Source organism: Ceratosolen solmsi, unplaced genomic scaffold, assembly GCF_000503995.2.
Source record: "Ceratosolen solmsi marchali unplaced genomic scaffold, CerSol_1.0 scaffold1, whole genome shotgun sequence".
Lineage (NCBI taxonomy): Eukaryota > Metazoa > Arthropoda > Insecta > Hymenoptera > Agaonidae > Ceratosolen > Ceratosolen solmsi.
In genome coordinates this window covers 14,121,144-14,136,800 of record NW_011948415.1, presented here as the reverse complement: position 1 = coordinate 14,136,800, position 15,657 = coordinate 14,121,144, and the positions used below count along the sequence as shown (strand labels likewise).

The window sequence follows — 15,657 nt, the reverse complement described above, 5'->3', positions numbered from 1 at the left end:
TTTACCCATCAGCGACGACAACACCGGCCTCTGGTGGCCTCCAGAGCCATTGTCCTCCTCGAGACTCCAAACAGAGAGAGAGAGAGAGAGAGAGAGAGAGTAAAGTGGTTGAAAGGACTAGGCTCTTTACTCCACGGTACGTTGTGGCATTTGTATGGGTGAGCGAGGAATCCGAAGACGGATCGTCGTCGCTTCCGCGTGGAGGGACAACGAGCTGACGAGTCTGGGGCAATTGACACGTCAATCGAAGTCCGACATTCGCTCCATAATCGCTTTGTCGCGATGCGAAGAAGAGGCGATTATAACGGAATCATCGCCGAATTTTTGAAGTTTTCGCCCCGCGCGACTTTTGGCCTTTCGGGGATGTCACATCACTTGCAAATTAACACCGTCGCGACTAAGTTACTCGAGACTTTTTTACGCGATAACAGATTGGGTGACAAAGTTTATTAATGTCAGGAGGGAGACTCGTGAAAGCCCGAGGATTTGGAATGTACGTACCTCCTAAATATATATAATATCGTTATATTTGCATTGCCTTTATGGTTTTTATATGGTGGGTATATGTGGTGCAAAGTCAATAGTGCGTAAGCGTGAGTGCGAGTTGATTATAGGGCATAGGGCGACCAATATAGCGGAAAAATTCTATTTGATATTTTTTGTATGTCGATGTGCGAATAGCTCGTTAGGCGAGGCTATTTAATAATAAAGATGTAAAGCGACTCGGTTGATTATCAATTATTATTATTATTATTGTCACTACTGTGAATAATTGTCAAAATTTGAAGTTACTGCGCTGTAAGCTAGAAAAATACAGTATTTGGAATTTAAGGTAAAGAGATACTTTTGCAGCCTTTGAATGATCGTTCACATTTGTATTTATCCAATGCTTTCAGTGGAATGTAAAATAATTAATAACGATATTGTATATTTTTGCAGACATGACGTATATAATTTATTTAAAAGCTTAATATAGAGGAAAGTTTGTAGAGGAAGTTTGTAGGCAAGATGGCCAGTTTTAGAGGAGGACAAAAGTCCTCTGAACCTTATCAAGAATTAGACGAAGTTCGCGGTGCAGAACTCAATCATGAGATTAACACTACCGTACGAAATAATATGCCGAGTGATCTTGTCCTAGACAGATCTTTAGAACTTACTTCTGTTGCCGTTATTCCAGATGGTATGATATCCAGATAGCAATAATTTTATAGTCTTTATTTTATAAAAGTTATTATATAAAGAAGATTCTTGAATGGACCGTCAAAAATTCATATGGCTATTGGAATAATAGAAATAATATTAACTCAATATTTTAACATAATATTAATATCTATAATATTAAACTATAATTGGAAATAACTGTTATCGAGACTAACTACAGTAGTCAAGCTACTGTTCCAAATTTTGTGTATACACTTATTTCAATAATATTAATTTTTTATTTATTTTTTTTTTCCTCTACTCTTACAATACTTACTGTATGTTTTTCTAATCTATATTTAAAATGTGAATGGAATATTTCTCATTGATTAAAATTATTGTACATACATTTGCTATAGAAATGAAATATATTTCCCATTAACTTTCTATTATTTATTAAACTCGTTTATTAAAGTTTTTCAAAAAGCTTTATATATTATATATTCAACTATCTGTCTATTAATGAATCTATTAAAGGATATGGCTAACACACTTGGGTACTTGGTATCAGGGATCTTGATCTCTACAACGAAGTTTTGGAGAAAATTTAGTAAATGTCGCAGTCTGCGCATGAAAATATTATTCTAACTTCAACGCTACTAAATCTGCATACTGTTGTATTGTTTGCAGAATTGCTCCTCTTTATGGTGAGCTAAAATAATCAAATGTTTTAAAATATTCTAAATATCTATGGGTAATTTAATTTGTATGTAAATATTAATTTTCTCAAACTGACATATTAATAGACAAAAGACTATATATATATATATATATATATATATATATATACATATATCTGTATTGTTTAAAAACAATTTTAATACCCTTTCAAGTATAAAGTCAGTTTGGCAGAATAGTATTAGCTAATTATTCTAATTACTTTTATAAATTTTCAACAGATACTTTTACAGTGAGTCAAGCAATTAATATACTGGGTTTTGGACGGTTTCAAGTTAAGCTTTCATTATTTACGGGACTCTGTTGGATGGCAGATAGTATGGAAATGACAATACTCAGTATTCTTAGTCCCACTTTGCACTGCGATTGGGGCATTTCTAGGTATCAACAAGCACTTACGACAACCGTAAGCAAAACACTAATTAAATTCAAACATCATTCATCAATTAATAATAGAAGATAGATTGGATTTTTATTAACGACTGGAGTTTTAGGTTGTTTTTCTGGGTATGATGCTTAGTTCGACATTTTGGAGTAATTTAAGTGAACGTTATGGAAGAAAACAAGCGCTAACCTTATGTGGAGTACTTTTGTTTTATTATGGTTTTTTAAGCTCTTTTGCTCCAAATTTTTTATGGATACTATTGCTTCGTGGTCTCGTAGGATTTGCCATTGGTTGCGTACCTCAATCGTAAGTAGATTTGCATAACTAAATAGCTGATTTATAAATGTATTTCAGAATGGTCGTACGTTTCAATAATGATTCATAATATTTTTTTTAGCGTAACTTTGTACGCTGAGTTTTTACCTGCAGAACAGCGAGCTAAATGTGTAATTCTTTTAGATGTAAGTTAATTTAAGTTTAAAACTACTAACAACAATAATAACATCTTTTACAAATAACAATAGTAATAGCTGTTTATAATTGCAGTGCTTTTGGGCTCTCGGCGCTTGCTTTGAAGTCGCTTTGGCATTAGTGGTAATGCCAAATCTTGGATGGCGATGGTTACTGGCCTTGTCCACTATACCTTTGTTCTTATTCTCCATAATTACGCCGGTAATTAATCAATCTTACCTTCCTTGGCAAGTATAGATATTCCATTTTTGACAAAGACATTTAAAATAAATCAAATGTTCAATCAGTGGCTACCAGAATCGGCTTCGTTTAATATGATGAATGGACACACGGACAAAGCTCTAGCAACATTAGAAAGAATAGCTAGAGAGAATGGGAAACCCATGCCTTTAGGACGCTTGGTTATGGATCGTATATACCCAACTTGCAGAGGTAGACTCATAGATTTGCTAAATAAGGACATGTACAAGACATCTGTATTACTCTGGCTCGTATGGTAATTATATTTATTTATCACATTCGATCGATTAAAAAAAGATTCCACATTTACGAACAGAAAAATGCAGCAGCAACTATTAACGAACGATGTAGGAATGCGAATGTTAACGATAAATAATCAATATTTACTTTTTATACTTAATAAATTAACTTTCACTTATTTATAATTAACAAATAATTAATAATTGGATAAATAATGAATTAATACATTCGTTTTGAGTGCGACGGAGATTGAAATAGAGAGTATCGGCGAGCACTCCTAATGGTAGGGAATCGGTTACTTATTACGGAAAGTGGTTGGTTCCAGGATGGCGAGTGCTTTCTGCTACTACGGCGTAGTGCTCATGACCACCGAGCTGTTCGATACGTCGGCGGACCAGTGTGGCGAGCAGGCCGAGGAACGTATCCAGGAGCGCCAATGCCTAATCAATTGTCAGCTAAGTCGAGGGGATTACATGGACCTGCTCTGGACGACGCTGGCCGAGTTCCCGGGTATCTTCTCAACGATCTACGTAATCGAGAAGGTCGGCCGTAAGCGTACCATGGCCTTCCAGCTGGTAATGTTCGCTTGCATCGTCTGCTTCCTGGGCCGGGCCTGTCGGCTCAGTCGACACGTACTCACCCTGGGTCTCTTCCTCGCTCGGGGTCTCATCGCCGGCGTCTTCCAAGCCGCCTACGTCTACACTCCCGAGCTCTATCCGACATATCTCAGAAGTACGGGTGTCAGTGCCTGCAGTGCCATGGCCAGGCTTGGCGCCATGGTCACACCCTACATCGCCCAGATCCTTCTAAGATGGTCAGTGCCCACGGCCATGGGCACGTACGCTCTCACGGCGCTCTGCGCGGCTTTTGCGATTATCGCGCTGCCCGCGGAAATAAGAAAGCCCTGAGGCCAAGATTTCTTTCCACTGGGAAACAGCAAAGTCGAGGAAGTGTCTGAAAGTACGTCCGTGGAAGGTAGAGGTGCTGCCGAGTACTCGTGGTGCTGCCGAGCGAAGCGAGCAGACGTTCGTGACTGCGAATTTGTTCGCGGATAGATGAAAATTCGAAGTCCACGTTGAGTAATATCGGGTAAAGAGAGGACGAATTTGCCTTTGCGTCGAAGCCCGTAACGCATTTGATTTTATCGAGTATTAATATCACGTGACTACATGTATCTTATTCCCAACATTATATTCTCTAAGCGATGTATTTATTTATCGAAGAGGCTAGTATTATGTTAAATTATATATAAAAACATCGCGGCTTGAGTTTTAGGTAGTAATTTACGTTTGGAAAATCATTTGGGAAGAGATCGATCGTATACGTAATACCTAAGCAATAAATAATCAATAGTTTTGGGAGAATTGACATTGGTGCTTCACTGAACTATTCACGTATTCGCACCCAATTTTTATTTAATAAACTAATATCCGTATTTATTGGTACGTATAAATTGCGAGGATTGGGGTTTTTTTTTTTTTTTTTTTTTTTTTTTTTTTTTTTATCTGTTTTTGTACTTTAAATACTTTATAATATTGTTATAATTGCAAAATAAATGACATTATTTGTTTTATCATTAAGAGGCAATGCTTTTATTTGAATTCAAAATATTTTTCACATCCGAAGGCACGCTTATGTAAATAATCACTGAAGAAGTTTTTATTTCATTTAGTTGTTGGCGATTGTAAAATAGTATATTATTGATTGCTAAATTCATCGCTGTAAATATAAATTGGTAATTGATAATTTTTAAGGCACAGATAATATTTATTAGCTTGAGTTAAATAAAACACAAAACGAGTTGAAAATAAAATGTGAAATAGCTTTACAATAAAATTCAAACGAATTTTTTTTTTTTGCTTTTTTTTTTTGCTTTTTTTTGGGATGGAACCATCTCTAATAACAAGAACATTCCACAGGCAAATTTGAGTTACCAATATACATGCTCGAGTACCGTCTTTTCTCTACTCCCATGTATTAGAATCTAAGAAACTCTACATATTTTTTTTTGTTTTCGCAGTCTTTGGTAAAAAAAATATAAGCTCTGAAATTTGGTCAAGTGTTACAGCCTTATTTTGAAGGTACGTTTTCGTGGAAGCAAGCAAATCCCATCGCGATAAATTGATCCACAGCAGGACCAGTGATGAATACCAGGATGCCCTGGATGACCATGACCGCAACCTCTATATCCACCTTTAATGTAAGACGAGAGACGTATGATTAAGAGCTATTGATAAGAGCTTCCCGCGTGATATTCCTATTAGGCAATGCTTACAAAATCCTTAGAAAATGCTTATAAAATTACTCGATTATTATTGGAAGCCAAAATTCAGTCAATACGATTTTTTAAAGCTGAGTAAACGACGATTCGTCGAGACATTAAGTTGGTCGAAATTTAACGTCTCGCCCATTAATAATATCGAGCTTAATTTGTAATATAATGGCATCATCGTAGCGTTAGATTGGATAATAAAATTTTACGATTGACTTAGAATGTCGACGGGCGACAATCTTTCTTTAATATTGCATTAAAAAATGAATTGCCCTTTATTCGTAATTTTTGTTCACTTGGACTCTATAAACAACATTATATTACATTCTTTGGTAATTTATTTGCCCTTGACGCGATTAGGATATTTTTAAGCGTGACAAGTATTTGTTCGTTGGTTCGTACGAAGGCTCATTTAAAGCTTCCGCGCATATTTACGGTAAAAAGAGCAACGCGGATTGAGCAAGGTGTTCTATTTGTAGTTAATGCTAAATCTAATTGAAATCTTATACCTGGCATCGTTCCACTGCAGGCGCAAATGGCTTCTTTCTTCCCCCCACTTGAGCAGAATGTACAACAATGATATATCCCGCTATGTAGGGCTCGGTATGAGCTTTTATTAGTGCTATTATTAAGTCGCGCTGCAAAACGAGTGGATTTCATTACATTACATGTCGATTGCCATGCAAATATACGGGCTGCGAATAATATGTCGCGATCATGTCATTATCGGATTGTCTTGATTATCATTTTAATGATAATTGCGCTTGAGCGTGAAATTATTAAAGCCAACGACTCAATGACCAGCATAAATTACTCGCTTTTAAGTAGGTAAGCGCATTATTAAGTAGGTAAAAAAGAAAATGGATGAATCGATCGCGAAATATTTGTTGCTCCGCCCGGAATAAAAGGTATGCGCCGTTTAAAAATTCTCACCTTGCGCGTCGATCGCCACACCCAAAAACTTAAGTCTCTTTAGAATTATACGCTTTAAACTGAGTATCTCGACATCGGATCCATTCGCTATCAAGTCCTCTCCAATGAATATAGCATCGATCAAGTATCTCGCCCTTCTCAGCCTCGAAAATTCTTGAATCCTTTCTCTGGCCTCCTTCGAGTGCGACGAAATGGTCGATCGGCTCCGAAAGTGACAGGTTCGAGGTATGCTGCTATACAAACATATTTACACTTCACATTAAAGCAATCATGGAATCTCGCTTTATCCAAGTAGAATTAAAGAGAAGCTGCCGAGAACAGGCTTTATTTGTCTCGACTGTAGCGTACTATAATGTCGCGGTTGTAACGTAAACATTTCAATTATTCGCGTATTATTATTCCATTAATAAACCAATAATGTAAAATGATTAATCGACAACATTAACGGATCTTCATCGATAGTTGAAAAAGACGCGTTTCTTCTCCGCAAAGCCTCCTGGTCATATCGTATACGGAGAAGATGTTTTCGCGCTTAAACAACAACCCCCGTCGGATAAAAAAATAAAAAGAAAAAAAAAGAAAAAAAAGAAAGAAAATTAAAAAAATAAACTCCAGAACCTTGGAAGGAGGACCGACTCACCTGTCCCTGGCCACGTCGAGGGCCGTCTGCGATCTAGGTCCAGGCTCGAACACTTGCTCGTCGTACTCGGTAAGAAGAGAATTGAGGAGCGCGCGGGCCCTTCTCAGTACGATCTCGAGTTGCCGGGCAGCCCTGGTGCCGGCACTAGCCGCGTCCTCGCTCGCGTGTCCCCGGTGCTCCCCGAGCCAAACGCATTCCCGGCAAGTCGGCTGCTGGCAAGCTAGGCAGTGAAATCTTAGGGGTTGAGCCGGATGGGCTAGACAGACAGCCAGTCGACGGATGCGCCGCGCCTCCCAGAGAGGACGTACAGCGTGACCTGGTTCCCGACCCTCGTGCTCGGCGCCGCAGTCGCGGCAGAGATTGCATAGGCAGCTCGAGCAATGCTGCGTCGCCTGCAAACAACGACGTAATCCTTTTTATCTCGTCTTTTTGTTTCACTAGTCTGGACGAACGAACGCTCCTTCTCTCTCCTTATCTCTTTTACGCGCCTTTCACATTTATTCGAGAAGAAGAAAAAAACCCTCCAGTGTTTACAACAAACAACAAGAGCCTGGGCATTGTATTTATTAATTGACTAGTCAGTTCATGCGAATCCTTTGCTTTATAGAGATAACATCTCAATGATAATGCTTGATCCTTACAGACCTTAAGAGGTACCTTCAGAAAGTCTACACTCTTATGCTTTTTATCCTTCTTAATAAGTTTGGTACGAGCTATGCTTATTTTATAGCTTTATTGTATACTCTACTAAAAGATTAACAACGATTGATAATTATGATAAATTAAGGACTGATTTTAGTTATTTGTCATACATGCTTCGTTGCAAGTCCGTGCAAGTTATGCAAAGTTTCATCGATTCCTATTAAACGATAGTCGTCACTCGAGTTAAATACCTGCACTTCCTCGGGACAGACATCGCAGCAAATGACACGTTGAGACAGTCGCCGACGTACTGCGTAAACGACAAGGCGATGTTGAAGCGAATAATGAGGAGGTGGAGTTGGTGAACCGTATTTTGGCAGAGGAAAGGCACATATCGGACAACCCTCGACTGGCCTATAAGTTTGGAAAGCATCCCTGATACTATCGTCAACTAACGGAAACGGCCCTGTAATATGTATTCATGAAGTTTTTACGTAAAATATCTTTCAGGATACAAATTGAACAAACAAATCTTGCAATACTAATGATGTCTGTAATAAGGTTTATGCGAGCTTCGGTAGCATTATATTCAAAAGGTTTGTCGAATGAATTTCCAATTTATATATACTTGTCGTGAAGTTAAAAAGCTTTTTCAAAATTGTATTATACGTTAAATTTTTCATGATAATGGTATTGTCGAGGCTCTACTACAGCACAATATAATCAGATTTTAATATGTTTACAATTCGGATTTCCACGTTTATAAAACGTGCTAAATTTAGCCAATGTTTATTATCGATGAGTAGTATTTTAAATGTTGGAAGTAATTTTAACCCTAAGGTATTCTTAGTTTTCTACTACTCGCAAACATTTTACATTGTTTACAAATGATAATAATAACACGCGAACGTCAAGTATATGCGAAAGAAATGGCAAAATAAATTTTCAGCACACGTAATACACGTGATTTATATGATTTATGATTTATCAATAATTTTAAATTCTCAAGGCACCAATTGAATTAAATAACCGCCAAATTAACGTCAAATTCCAACCGTTTAATAAAAATTAATTAGATTATAATATGTCTGTCAATCAAAAGTATTATTATAATATTGATATTGTAATATTAATTACATTACTCTACTAAAGTACATACCTATGTGTGTGTGTATATATATATATATATATATATATATATATATATATGTACATTAAAAATTAAACAGTTAAAATACAATAAAAAGTAAACAATTAAAAATTTACAGTTACTTCAATGTTTGGTAAAGCTTTATTATTTGAAAAGCAAATATTAGTGCTTTGAGAGTAAGTGGAATTTTCATTTTATCTACTTATGTGAGATTATATTTATAAAAACATTACCATGATATTCTTTGTTCATAAATTCATTGACACAATTATTACAAACTGAATGTAGGCAAGGCAGCAATCTGGGTTCTTCCATTTTGCTGTTGCATCTAGGACACCAAAAATCTTGCTCGTGCAATTGATCATAAACAGAAATAGCCCTTCTCGTGACATTGATTTCATTCTGTTCTTCTATGTTAAAAGAATTATAAATACTTGACGAAGATGGGAGAGTATTTTGGTTATTTTGGTAATTTGATTGTAAATTTACATCTTTGTTTATGTAAATTGATTCGTCCCTTAAACATCAAAAGTTTCAGTTTAAAAAACAATCGAGTAATTTTATTTATAAATTTTAATATACTACTTGTACCTTTCTAATTCATTTGAGGAGATGTCTCTTGGCTTTATTCTTATTTTTCGTGGATTCCTGCATTTCCAACTACCAAATATAAAAGTCTCTTTTGCTCCTTTATTTCTTATTTCTTCTTTATTTTCTTTATCCATGGATAGTGTTTATAAAATACAATAATTAATAGTGAAATCAAATTTAAACTGTTCGATAACTATTTCAAAATACTCCTTTTTTATTTTACAATTCAATGTCTTATTCATTTTCTAATTGTTCCCTGTAAATTTTTAACAATTTATAAATTAATGAACAAATATATAATTAGTAAATATGTAAAAATTTAGAACATTTTTAATGCTGTTGCGAGTGTTATTATGAAAAATTTATTTCATTGGTATTGGGGTAAGGCTTGTCCTTTTATATGTAGCTTGAAAGTATCGACAGTTACTAATATCGTAGAGCATTTGATTTATTAATGCAAACTCTAAACGAAAATTATAAATAAATGAAAAATATTACGTCGTGACGATTATTATTATCATTTGAAACATATTAAATGTAATCGGCAGTTTAACCAAATGTTAAAATAGTTAGGAAAATATAAATAAAAATTTTAATCGCTTACCTTTAAAAGCCTTTATTAGTTTACAGGATTACAGTATTTGTAGTATTGAAAAGTAAATTGTACTTATAGTATAGAAAATACACTTTATTATCTTAAGGAAAAATATTTATATTAAAGAACTAAATGTTCTAATATACAAAGCCAATTTTAGCAGAAGACAAATTATATGGTGGGGCAAACAGGAAAGTTTTGCACACAAGATAGGACAGTGTCGTCTATTTTGATGAAACCTTCGATGCGAATATCCATGTTTCATGATGTGTAAGCTCAAAAAAGCTCATGCTATTCCATAGACTAAATATGTCATGAAAAGCTCCGCAAGAGCTTTTAGTAAAGAATAGATAAGAAAAATCGCGTGCGCACTAAATATAATGTCAATATATACGCACATTTATATTACAATATCGTATAATGTAAGGTATATTATAATGATCAATAATGATGTAATAATTGATTATTTCCATTTAAAAGAATATAATAAAATGATTTTTAATTTATTTTATGAAATTGAGTTTAATTAATGTATAAAATGTTTTGTTAAATAATACTTCAAACTTTTAAGACTTTTCTGTAATTGAATAATATTATACTTTACTGTAATCAATATTTACTAGCTATTTGACCAAATAAGTTTATCGATGATAAAAGTATTAATATTATATACATACTAGTTTAATCTATAGTATTTATATTTCATACAAAATTTAGGTACTTAATTTTACGCAATATAGTTAACATTTTTAAGTTTCAATCGGTCAGATCGTATATATTATTAAGTTTAACTGTACAATTTTGGTCGATAATTACAATAATAGATGTTTAATTACAATATACCTCATGATCAATTTATTTTCCATCTTACGGTATGCTATACTACAACGTATTTCTAATAATTTCATATTCGCATGTTTTTTATTATTCAAACAGCGCGCCATACGTCTATGCCACATTATACATTACATTGCACATGTCACTAATTCTATTCAACATAAAGTTGAGAATTGAGAAAGTAGAGTTGAGAGTAGGCAAGTTACTTAATTTTATATCATATTTTAATTTAGAATATAAATAAAACACAGGATTATTCGAGATTGAACAAAATTCGGTAGTGAGGTTAGAATACTGAGCATTGACCATCAGACGCACAATGAATAACTAATCAGTATAACGTAAATTGTTAGAAGATTATAATAACAGAAAATTAGAACGATTCAATAGTAAGAGAACTTCACGAAAATAAGCTTAAAGAACGAATTAAAAAAGTAAAAATGACTACAGCTGCCAGGCCAACCTTTGATCCTGCACGCGGCGGTCAAGGACGCGGTGAAAAGGATTTAAGTGCAATTTCAAAACAGTACAGCAGTCGTGATTTACCATCCCATACAAAATTAAAGTACAGGTATGTGCAAAGTATTGTGTTTTATTTATACTTATGCATCATACTTATGCATGCTAGTGCTCATGAATTAAGATTGAAAAATAAGATTAAATAATGATTTGAAATTCATAGGGAACATGGACAAGGTACAATCGAGGAATTAAAAAACCGTGATTTCCGTAAAGAGTTGGAGGATCGTGAGCGCGATGTAAAGGACAAAGCAGCACCTCGTCGATTAGCAATCGAACCTAGTAGGGATGCGTCTGCCCCTAACTCAAAAAGACCAAAGGTTGATCAAGTACCTGCTGCGAGTCTCGATGCCGATGATCCATTAGATGAAGATGATTCTGAATCTGAAAGTGACGACGACGACACTGAAGCATTGATGGCAGAATTACAGCGTATAAGAAAAGAGCGAGCTGCTGAACAAGCTAAAAAGGTTTTTTTTTTTTCATATTCTTTAAAGCGAGTTGAAGTAGTACTTGTTGCCAATATTTAAGGGAAAATATTGAGTTCCATTACTTTTGTGAATAATTTTAATATTTTAAACATATAAATACAACAAATTAGCAAATTTATATTATTTTTAAAAACGAAGAGACGGTTTTAAATTTAATAAAAAAATTTAATATCAAAACACGGAATAAGTATGTAAGTTTTGACTTAAATTATAGGGCTTAGGGGCGCATAATATAGAAACACAATTATTTTAACGTTAAACAATTTAAGATCGTATTAGGTATAGATACATCTATTTTTAAATAGCTCAATCATCAATAATCATTATGTATTATAGGAATTGGAAAAACGACAGGAAGAAGAAAGAATTCGAATGGAAAATATTTTGTCTGGAAATCCTCTTTTAAATTATGCCGCGCAAAGTGGCAGGACTGATATGAAAGTTCGTAGAAGGTGGGACGACGACGTAGTATTTAAGAATTGTGCAAGATCAGAACCAAAAAAGAAACACGACGTATTTGTCAATGATTCTTTGAGAAGTGAATTTCATCGTAAATTCATGGAGAAATATGTGAAATAACTTTTCTTGACGTTCAATTATACAATCCGATTAAGTATGAGTGAAATTAATAGAAAATATAGTTTTTTAGAATGTATTATAATAACGCAATTTATTGCATATTCGTTTAAGTATATAATAAGCTTAAGAAGTTAATTAAAATTAGATTTTTATTTTAGCAAATGAGCAAAATTTGTTAATCATCTAAGCGTCCGATATATAATTTAATAAATACTTAAGCCATTGTAAATTATAAAATACTCTTTAATGTAATGAGCATAATAAACGGAATAAGTTATAAGTTACTAGCGTAATTAAATTTTATATACAATTTTCAATTTCTAATGTGAAGTAATTCTGACAATTTTATATCACTTTATCAAGGATATACTAATCATATAATCATGTAATAAAATAATAATATACCGCGAATAAATTTCTATATGACTTTTAAGACTTGGAGATGTTTTGTGCAGTATGAAAAATTAAATAAACGACAATTTAAAATTAATGAAACAATTTTTGTTTTCAATTTTATATACTATTTTGTCGATAGCGATAAGGAAAATTATATCCAAGTAAAATAAGCAAATATTGAATCCTACTCTTAAACATTTGATCCTGAAATTCTCGTTTTACGATAATTTTATTACAATTATGCACATTATAGACTCTTTATAATTGCTTGTACACAGTGCCTATGGAAAATATCTAGAAAACTAAATAAAATTTTTGTATAAAGATGCGCACGCACATATAACGGAATTACAAAAGATGCCCTCTTTGGAAGAGAATCCAAAACACCTGAAGTAATGAAAGTGAGGTTAGGCCTTTTCTTCCGGTTCGTAGAGCCGTAAGGTGCGTTCTGAAAATATTACTAATATAATCCATTACCATCAAAGCAATAATACATTTATTAAGTGAGATTGTTATTCATAAGAATATTTAATATACTGGATTTTTTAACTGCGAAAATATTTATTTTAATCTACTTTAGTGAAACGAAGTTTGAAACAAAATAGTGTCATCGTCAACGTGTTCTCGTTGGTTAATCTTGAATATATTCATTATAAGTACACTTTCTTAATATGTAACGTAACAAATAATCATTATTAATTAAAATTGTGCCACAAACTAATTCGATACTGACTAAAATTTAAATTTGTACGTAGGTTAAGTGTAATTGTTTATTGTGTCTCGAGCCACTTAATATCTGTTTGCTTATGGTCCCCATCATTCGTTCATTCATTTTTTTAATTTTACATATGTTAATGTTTTTCTTTCAATAGTTCGCCAAAATGGTGAAAATTATGAAAGTTGGAAAAGTCGTACTGGTCCTCAGTGGCCGGTATGCAGGCAGAAAAGCCATTGTGATTAAAAATTACGATGACGGTACAACAGATAAACAGTACGGGCATGCTATTGTTGCTGGTATTGACCGATATCCAAGAAAAGTTCATAAGCGAATGGGCAAGGCGAAAATACACAAGCGCTCCAAAATAAAGCCTTTTGTTAAGGTACGAGATAAAAAAAAATATTGTTATTATATCATATTTTTTTCATCGGACTTAAGAATTCATAAAGTATATTTGAAAGTCGTTCGTTGTGTTGTTTAATATGCTTCTTACATAAATTGAATTGTGAGTTGATTTAGTTAATGAGTGCCATTGAGTTTATAGTATCGAGTTTATAAACGATATATTGTTTCAAAATAGATATATGAGAATATCTATAATAATCATCTTTGTAATTCAGATAAATTGTTAAGAATATCATATTTGATTTTAGATTCTTAATTATAATCACTTGATGCCAACAAGGTACACAGTTGACTTACAGTCTGTGCCAGTTAGTCCAAAGGAATTAAAAGATCCAATGAAGAGGAAAAAAGTCAAATTTCAAACAAGAGTGAAATTTGAAGAGAGGTAAGGGGATACTTTCATCTATTACTTTCATTATAAAAGTGTCTTTTATATTATAATTTATTAAGCTCAATGAAACGAAAAAAAAATTAATCAAATTTCGTTTTTATTAACTATTTATATGACCTGGACAGGATATTTTATTTGTGAATTACTACATCATAACAAAATGGAGAGGCTGTAGCGCGTGTATTGATAATTAGCTTCTTAAAATTTTTAAAAAATATTTTTAAATAATTGTGTTAGAAAAATTTTAAGATAGATGTGTAGTCTTAAAACATTTAAACATACAAAATATTTATATTTTATTTAAATATTAAAATTTTGAAAATTCAATATTCTATTTCTAAAAAACTAATATTATACTGAAACTGTAAATACATATATACCATAAATTACCTTAGTGAATTGTTTTCAAGTTATTTTCTATTCACATATAATTTTATATAAAATTAATTATTACAGATATTACAAAGCTCAATTAAAGTTAATAAATATATTTTTATTAATTGGTTATGATTAAATATTATTAATCATTCAATAAATGCATAAATTATAATAACTTCAGTTTGATTTACATCCATATTTTTCATTTAAATTACTGCCACATTTTTATTTTAGTATATTAACTTCTTGGTAACGAGATTTTTGCTTTAAGCATTAATATTAATATCATGTTTTTAAAGTTTTTTCTTTTTAAATTATAATTTTTCAGATCAATGATTTGTACGATAAACTATAGCAGCTTGCACAATTTTTTTGCATAAAAAAAAAATGTTTAATTAAAACTGAGTATCTAATTACTTTTAGAGGCATTATTGGCTTCATAAGAAAGATTTTATATTTAAATAAATTATATTTATATTAGCAAAAAAAACTGAATACTTTTAATTTACATATTGTTTGTTTACCTCTGTTTCAGGTACAAGTCTGGTAAAAACAAGTGGTTTTTCCAGAAACTTCGATTCTAATTTCTCTTTAAATAAATAACCATATTAAAAATTTATAGCATTTATTAATATCATTTACCACAAATCCCTTAAATATTTTAATTATAAAATTACTTTCATCAATTTTTCTGATTATTAAATTTAGTGTATCTCCTAATATACGCATTTAATATTGAAATAATTTTAAATTCATTCACATATATTTGGTATGTTTTTAACACATTAAAATGAATTCTATATTTATGTAACAAGATTTCAATATGAAAATATTTTATTATTTTCATATAAATAAATCCAGAAAATTGATAAATGTTTTTGATACCAGTATAAATTTTAGATAATA

General features: G+C 32.5%; 4 protein-coding genes across 7 annotated transcripts; 3 read left to right on the top strand and 1 right to left on the bottom strand.

Annotated features, from left to right (window-relative positions):
- The first annotated feature begins 768 nt into the window (after positions 1-768).
- Positions 769-4,672, top strand: LOC105368951 (synaptic vesicle 2-related protein). Its single transcript, XM_011508143.1, has 8 exons — positions 769-832; positions 940-1,180; positions 2,100-2,284; positions 2,373-2,569; positions 2,661-2,724; positions 2,810-2,935; positions 3,022-3,230; positions 3,540-4,672. The coding sequence occupies exons 2-8, from the start codon at positions 1,009-1,011 to the stop codon at positions 4,120-4,122; spliced, it is 1,536 nt and encodes a 511-aa protein (XP_011506445.1). The 5' UTR covers positions 769-832; positions 940-1,008; the 3' UTR covers positions 4,123-4,672.
- Positions 4,673-5,105: 433 nt separating this feature from the next.
- On the bottom strand, positions 5,106-9,586 carry LOC105368950 (tripartite motif-containing protein 45). 3 transcript variants are annotated; one of them, XM_011508140.1, is made up of 7 exons: positions 9,443-9,586; positions 9,085-9,368; positions 7,953-8,167; positions 7,060-7,451; positions 6,420-6,652; positions 5,996-6,124; positions 5,106-5,407 (listed from the first exon to the last, which is right to left on the bottom strand). In XM_011508140.1, the coding sequence occupies exons 1-7, from the start codon at positions 9,574-9,576 to the stop codon at positions 5,277-5,279; spliced, it is 1,518 nt and encodes a 505-aa protein (XP_011506442.1). In that variant the 5' UTR covers positions 9,577-9,586; the 3' UTR covers positions 5,106-5,276. The 3 variants fall into 3 exon arrangements, with proteins under 3 accessions (XP_011506442.1, XP_011506443.1, XP_011506444.1); XM_011508141.1 differs by having other exon boundaries at positions 6,420-6,649; XM_011508142.1 differs by lacking the exon at positions 5,996-6,124.
- Positions 9,587-11,191: 1,605 nt separating this feature from the next.
- Positions 11,192-12,546, top strand: c12.1 (spliceosome-associated protein CWC15). The gene is made up of 3 exons (XM_011508139.1): positions 11,192-11,445; positions 11,557-11,863; positions 12,221-12,546. Exons 1-3 carry the CDS (start codon positions 11,315-11,317, stop codon positions 12,461-12,463), a joined length of 681 nt encoding a protein of 226 aa, XP_011506441.1. The 5' UTR covers positions 11,192-11,314; the 3' UTR covers positions 12,464-12,546.
- A 664-nt stretch (positions 12,547-13,210) lies between these two features.
- Positions 13,211-15,370, top strand: RpL27 (ribosomal protein L27). Of its 2 annotated transcripts, none has more exons than XM_011508137.1 (4): positions 13,211-13,300; positions 13,732-13,959; positions 14,231-14,367; positions 15,287-15,370. In XM_011508137.1, the coding sequence occupies exons 2-4, from the start codon at positions 13,741-13,743 to the stop codon at positions 15,333-15,335; spliced, it is 405 nt and encodes a 134-aa protein (XP_011506439.1). In that variant the 5' UTR covers positions 13,211-13,300; positions 13,732-13,740; the 3' UTR covers positions 15,336-15,370. The 2 variants fall into 2 exon arrangements, with proteins under 2 accessions (XP_011506439.1, XP_011506440.1); XM_011508138.1 differs by lacking the exon at positions 13,211-13,300 and adding an exon at positions 13,338-13,362.
- Positions 15,371-15,657: the final 287 nt, after the last annotated feature.